Here is a 6,594-nt window from a genome sequence, read left to right as displayed (position 1 = left end):
CCAGAAAAAGAAGGTGTTGCCATGGGTTGGGTGAAACATAGTGAAAGTGGGTGGATGTTACTGCTGGCCTTAGCTGTAAGATACAGTCTAGCTCCATTGCAGAGAAACAGCAATCTCCATTCCAAAACACTGCACAAGTCACTGCCCAAAGAAGAGGCAAACGTCCAGAAATTTGAACTTGGGGGGACGGGGATGACAGGGACATGACTTTCTGAGTACTGTTTTGCACAGGAGTCTTGGGGACAGGGGACATGCAGATAAAGCAGAGAGAAAGCAGCTCCAAACAAAGCCAGGACAATCTTGGTAGTCAGCCCTGACTGAAACCTAGAGAAAAGCATCTCTTCAGTACTGGCTGAAAGAAGTCTGGAGCCATGAGCAAGGAAATAGCGTCCTGCTGCTTGATTCCCTCACACCATTGGAAATATAACCTTATACATATTTTGTAACTTTAAAAAAAAAGGTAAATACAGTTATCTACTTCTCTCCTAGCTGAAGGATTAATCTTTTGGCTAGCTGTATGTATTAAAAGGAATAACAACTGCGGGGGGTTAAGTCAGTCTGTCGTTAATCCCCTCTGCCACACTGGATTCCCTTCCATGCCCTGTTCTGCTGGCCAACACCCTGATGCTACACATATCATCCCACCCCCTCTTACATCTCTGTTTTCTTGTGGCTCATCAGACCCGTATTAATACACATCTTTCAGTCCCTGGTATACCCTCTCAGGCCTCTTGCATCTCTGATCACAAACCTCCCGTCCTGACTCCTTTCCCATTTCACCACAAAAACATTATGCAAGCCTGGCTGGTTTCTCCAGGCAAACACACTGAACAGCAAACAGTTCATCATGTTTACAAATTCTGCTCCAAATCAGTGCCCAGAGATAGGTTCAGTCAAGGTTTCATTGCAAAACAGAGGCGAAAATAGTCTGAACAGAGTCTTTTTAGCATTGTATAGCTTTAGAGGTTATTTCCAGAATATTATTCTCTGAGCCAATGAAACAGAAGCTGTGGTAAGCCTAGAACTGTAGCATTCACAGCAGAAACTGTTAAGGACAGGGAGGGTCTCTCCTGGAGCAGAAACACAATTCTCAGCCTCACTAAATTTAAAACAACCAACTCCATTGTTTAGAAAGATGTACCTGCCTCCCCTTGCCTCCACCAGAAGGAAGCAAGCTGCTGTGGGCATTCACGGTTTACCTACTTATCAAGATATGCCAAGGACAAATGATGGTCATTCCTACACCAGGCTAGCCAACCTTCCAAGCACCACTCCCTCCTATGAGCTATGCCAAGGCCTCTCCAGCTTTCCATGAAGTTTAGCTAGGGGCTTGACAAATTCTCCTGGGGCACCATCATAGCTATCTGCTTTCTTCAAGGGCTTTGAAGTCCCCAGAGAGCTTTCCACACTTCTGCTAATTCTTCTCCTATGCTTCAGGCAGGCATTCTGCCATTCAGACCCAAGCTAAAAACCAAGGTTCACCGCTCCCCCGGAGTCATTTCCCAGCACAGACCCTGCAGTTTCAGTGCTAGGTTGCTGTAACTGTGAAAGAAAAACGGGAAACAGAAACAATACCTACCTCACAGCACTGCATTGGTCTGCCCAAATGGCAGCATTTTCAATTACACCTTCAGCACTCATTTCATGCTTACTTCTGCCTGCACCTGGAGACTGAAGGTGAAGAAGAGGAAAGGCACCTGAAGAATGTAGACTGTTCCCTCTCAGAGCAGCTTGCCTGCTGTTAACTGCTTTGAATGCAATAGCTGAGCCACTGCTTATTCTCTCTCTCCATTGCAAATATAAAAGTCAAAGGCTTAGGTTTATTTCTGACTACAGCTGCCTTGAGACCTTCCATCAAGACTCTCTGCGTAGCTGGCATCATTCACATACCCAATTTTGTCTCGGTTATAACCCTCTCCTTTCTCAAAGGAAATTATTCCCCTCAGTCACATCTCAGTGACAAGTTCTGATTATCTCTTATCAGTGCAGAAGGCCCTTGTTCTCCCTGTTTGGGACGCTGGAGCGGAAAATTTTTCTGCTACGCTTCTCTGTCCCAGTTACCCAATTGTTCCTTCCTGAATTTGCCCTTCTGCTGTCTCCCAACTTCACAACTCTACTCTGTAATCCCCAAACCTAAAGATGATTAGAAACAGTACTCATTAACTCATGTCAATGATATGAGCCTGCTGTGCAGCAATCCCTGCCTGTCTGACTTGTTACTTATGGTCCATTCTTCCTTTTGACTCATTAATTTTTTTTATACAATCCTTTGCTTCATTCAGTTGGCTGAGTAAGGCTGTTTGCTCTGCCAGCTCACAGGAATAGTATCCTCGAGACCTAAAAGGAAACTTAGAACTGGAATTTGCTGTTCTGAGTTTCTTTGGCTCCTCTGTTTTGCAACTGCATGGTCCAGAGGCACAAGCTGCAGCCACCTGTATACATGGGTGTCTCATGTGTCACATGGAGCCATATCAGAGCTGCCCACAGGTGTGACTCCAGGAGCTCTGTGGGATGTGCTTGGTGCTGCCTGTGGCAGCAGCTATGCCCTGGGATGGCGCCCCCACGCTGGGACTTGTCTCCATGGATATCCTGGACTCTTCTGTCACTGCAGCCCCAGGGTGAGCGCGGCCTTCCCTGCCCCCTGCGCTGTGCCAGAAAGGGGCCAGATGCCCCTCAAACACCAGGTTATGCTGGCCCCACGTTAAGGGCAGGGCGGGTCCTGGCAACACAGCGAGGTCCCATGTGCAGGGGAGCACCGCAGCCGCTGTGTGAGACCACCCACTCCTGCACGAGTTAACCAGTGGGACCCTTAATGTTTTTTCTTTGTGCGTTTCCTAAACGAAAACTGAAACCATTGCATCGTAAGGGTTTGTGCTAGTTGGGTTTAAGGACAGATGAAGTAACCAGTCTGCAGGTACCTACATGTGGAAGGGGTTTGGGCTCCAACTGAACAGGTATCACGGCAGTGAGATTCAGTGCCTGGCAGGTGAAGCAGCTTATCCTCTCTAGAAGTAAGGCATTAGAAGATGAAACTCCTCCATACGCAGGTGGGCAGGGAGCGGAGGGTGCTGCCCCACACACGCCCTGTGAGTGTAGGCTGGTGGACCATCTGGTCCGTGGTGGACCATGGCACAAACTGGTCAGTATAATTCAATCCATTCTGTTCAAAGGGAGAGGAGACAGGAGGAAAATGCCAGCAGCCAACTATGGCAACGGGGGAAAAAAATCCTACAAAACAAGTTCTACAGTATGTGGTCCCCTAATACACTTCTCTCTCGCTTGCTCACTCATTTTCTTTTTTCATTACAATATTTGTTCATTTCCTCATAGATCACTTCAACTCTGCAAAAGCCCTCCCCTCCTTATCCAGAAAAAGCTCAGCAGCAAGACGGGTCCCTGTGCCTCTTCCCCACCAGCACTCCTAACTGCAGCTACACTGAAGCAAGTCCACTTGCACAAGCACCCAAATGCTGAACAGGGGTGTTTGCTGCTTTGATCACTAGGTCCTTCCTAGCAACACCAGTCTCCCTCACGCTCCCGTACAGCAACATGAGAGAGGGGACATGGCCCATCCCACCTTCGCTGACAGCTCTGTCTCACCGCATACTGAAACCAGGTGAAGAAAGAATGCTTCTCAGGCAAGTCCATACCTGCTTTAGTGGCAGTCAAGATATGGGAGCGGCCGCAGACAGCAAGAAAAGGAACAAGGTCTGACACCCAGCCTGCGCTTGTTACCCCTGAGCCAGTGTTTGTACCCCTCATTACAAAAAGCTCTCTTGTCCAAAGGTGACCCAGAGGTATGAAGTGTACTGGACACATACTGCTGCCTACAAATAGGCTGAAACCAGGCTGTGAAGCTCTCCCAAGTCTTCTCGAGGAAAGAAAAATTACTGTCTTTCACAGAAGCTAATTCACTTTTGTTAGGAACTCCATGTTCGTATTGAATTTGCAATGAGAGCCATGACAGAAGCTCCAAGATGTGACTATAATACAGAAAAATAACTATCAATAGTAGCCAATCAGAAAGAAAAGGATGAGACCGTTCTCTAAAATTCATCTGCTTAAACCTGTTAACTTTCCATTGTGTTAACCGAGATCTGTTCTGATTGTTTCAAGTTACATTCTAAGAAACACCACAGCCCTTCCCTCTCAATTACGCTGGAGAAAGCAAAGGTCATACTCTTCCATCTCTTCAGTATGTGATTAAACATGTTAGGCCGTTTCCTTTCTACTAATTAACACTCCTGCAACTTGGAAACCTCTCGATGCCTTCCCCTTCCCACTCTCTCACCAAGATGTATACAAGTTGTATAACAGACAGTGCACAAATACAGATGCTTTGTGGTTTGCAGAGCACCTTTCCTCTGGTGCTGTCTGTGTGATGTTTGGTAACCCAGACTTTACTAAGGTTGGTAATACCTACCCCTGAACTAAACACAGTGTTTGGTTTAGCCAGTCTTTGAATGAAGTACGTATTTCCAAACCCTGTCAGAAAATACTCAAATTCATAGCCAAATATATGATGATTTTTAAACGCAGCCGCAGGCAGTTAACAGACTGGCAACTTCAGCTGTCAGGGATACTAGCTCAGCAAAGCAGCCAAGCATACGCCCATCTTTAAGCCCAAATTCAAATCCTATTGACTTAAGCTCTGCCTGGAGCTTGTCTACAGGGTTTCCTATCAGGTCCGTCGTTACCCAGGTGGACTTGAGCCAAGATACACCTCTCCCACGTGGATCCTAGGCAGGAAAGGGCACTACAGTAATTAAGCCTGACCTCCTAAAAAGCCACTCAGAAAGTTTCACCCAGGGGTTCCCCCGTCAGACTTGCGATGGGTTACTTCATCTCTCACACTGCCCATCACGACACGGCCCGCCGCCTGCGTGTCCCTGGGCAACCCCCCGGGTCTTGAAGGAACCGCGTCACTCGTCAGCTCCCTCGATTCGGAGCAGCGAGGGCAGGCGAGGGGCCCCTCGGCTGCCTCATCCCACCCTGGCGCTCTCCCCGCTCCAGCGACTGGAGAGCCGCGAGGGAAGGGTCGCCGCCGGTAGCGGAAGCAGCACCAGCCCGCGCACCCTTCGCGTCAGGGAAAGCGTTTACGGACGCACCGGGTCCCTCCCGGAGGGCAGGGCAGCCTCACACAGCCGGCTTCCCCGCACCCGCCCTCAGCCGGGGCCCGGGCGGGCGCGCCCTTGGCCGCGCAGCGCAGCCAGCCAGCCACCGGGACGGGGACCGGGACGGGGACCGGGACGGGGACCGGGACCGCCCCGCGGCGCGGCCGTCAGAGCGCCTCACGCGCCGCCGCCTCACGCCCTGCCCCGCGAGCCGAGCCCGGCCCGGCGCCCGCCCAATGGCTGCCGCCTCCCTGCTCCTCCCTCCTGCCATTGGACGGATCCCGCAGTTCCCTCGTGCCCCTCCCTGCACCTCGCGCTATGATTGGCTAGCTCATCTCCTTCTCTTCATTCCCGGTTCCATCTCTGCCAAGTGATTGGACAACTTTCACCTTCTGGCTCCACCTCCCTCCGAACTTTCTGCTTTGCGATTGGGCAAACCCTTTCCTTCACCTCGCTCCCCTCCCGCCTGATTGCCATGTGGGGCTCTCATTTGGCCCCGTCCCCTGGGCCCCGCCCCCTCTCCCTGGCCTCTGCTGCCAGCCTCGCACGCGCGCTGATGCGTCGTTGCGGAGTCCGTCCCCGAGCGTGACGTCTCCGCCGGCGATTGGGGGAGGCGGCGGGTCGCGCTTCCGGTGCGGCGCGGCGCGGCAGGGCGGGGGCGGCAGAGCGGAGCCGGCGGGATGGAGCGGCCCGAGCGGGCTGCGGCGGCGCTGGGCGCCCAGCCGCGCGCCAACGGCTGCACCGGCGCGGCCCATGGCGCGCTCCGCAACGGCTACGTGCGCGGCCTGCCCGCGCCCGACACCCAGGTGTGCGCGGCGGGCGCCCTCCGCCGCCCGGGCGGGGCCGGCGCTGGGGCGGGGGGGTGGTCGCCTGTCTCGGGGGCTCCGGTGGCGGGCAGGGCTTGTGGGGCCGCCGGCGGCGCGGCCGGGGGCTGTCCCCGGTGCTCTCTTCCAGGCGAGCGCCGCCTCGGTGCTTCGGGGCGCTGCCGCCCCGCTGCCTCGTCCCTCTGTGCGGGCCGCCAGTGCCCCCCCGGGTGGGCGGGGGAGCCTGCAGCCGCCCCCCACGCCGCGGCGGCGGCGGCAGACGGGCTCCGGGAAGCCACCGAGGCGTGGCTGTTGGGGAGTTCGGCGAAACGTGGCTGGCCGGCGGGGTCGGGTGTGCCCCCCGGCCCCCGCCTGGGGAGGGAGGGCGGGCGGGCGGGCAGCGCCTCGGTCGCGGGCCTGCCTCGGAGGGCTGCGCCCGGTGCGTGTTTGTTCGCCAGGCTGGCAACTTCATGTGAAGCGGCTGGCCCTCAAGTCGTTGCTATACCTTTACTGCAAGGCTTTTGTTAGCAGCAGAGCTTTAACCTTAAACCTCGCTATAATATAGTAGGTCTGTGCTTTAGAAGAAAAGATTTTAGCAGTTCTTCGCCACTGTTCTGTTGTTACAGGTGCGATGCACAGGGCCATGGGTACAAGTAGCCTTGAGTAGGGACTTCCCT

The 6,594-nt window shown here is 53.7% G+C and overlaps 1 protein-coding gene across 1 annotated transcript in view; it reads left to right on the top strand.

The window, feature by feature from the left end:
- The first annotated feature begins 5,794 nt into the window (after positions 1-5,794).
- Positions 5,795-6,594, top strand: part of SPTLC2 (serine palmitoyltransferase long chain base subunit 2) — an 88,367-nt gene continuing 87,567 nt past the window's right edge. The window contains exon 1 of the mRNA XM_076345187.1: positions 5,795-5,920. Coding sequence (XP_076201302.1) covers positions 5,795-5,920 — 126 coding nt within the window. The remainder of the gene's footprint in view (positions 5,921-6,594) is intronic.

This window comes from Aptenodytes patagonicus, chromosome 7, assembly GCF_965638725.1.
Source record: "Aptenodytes patagonicus chromosome 7, bAptPat1.pri.cur, whole genome shotgun sequence".
In the NCBI taxonomy this organism is placed as follows: domain Eukaryota; kingdom Metazoa; phylum Chordata; class Aves; order Sphenisciformes; family Spheniscidae; genus Aptenodytes; species Aptenodytes patagonicus.
This window is presented reverse-complemented; position numbering and strand designations above follow the sequence as displayed.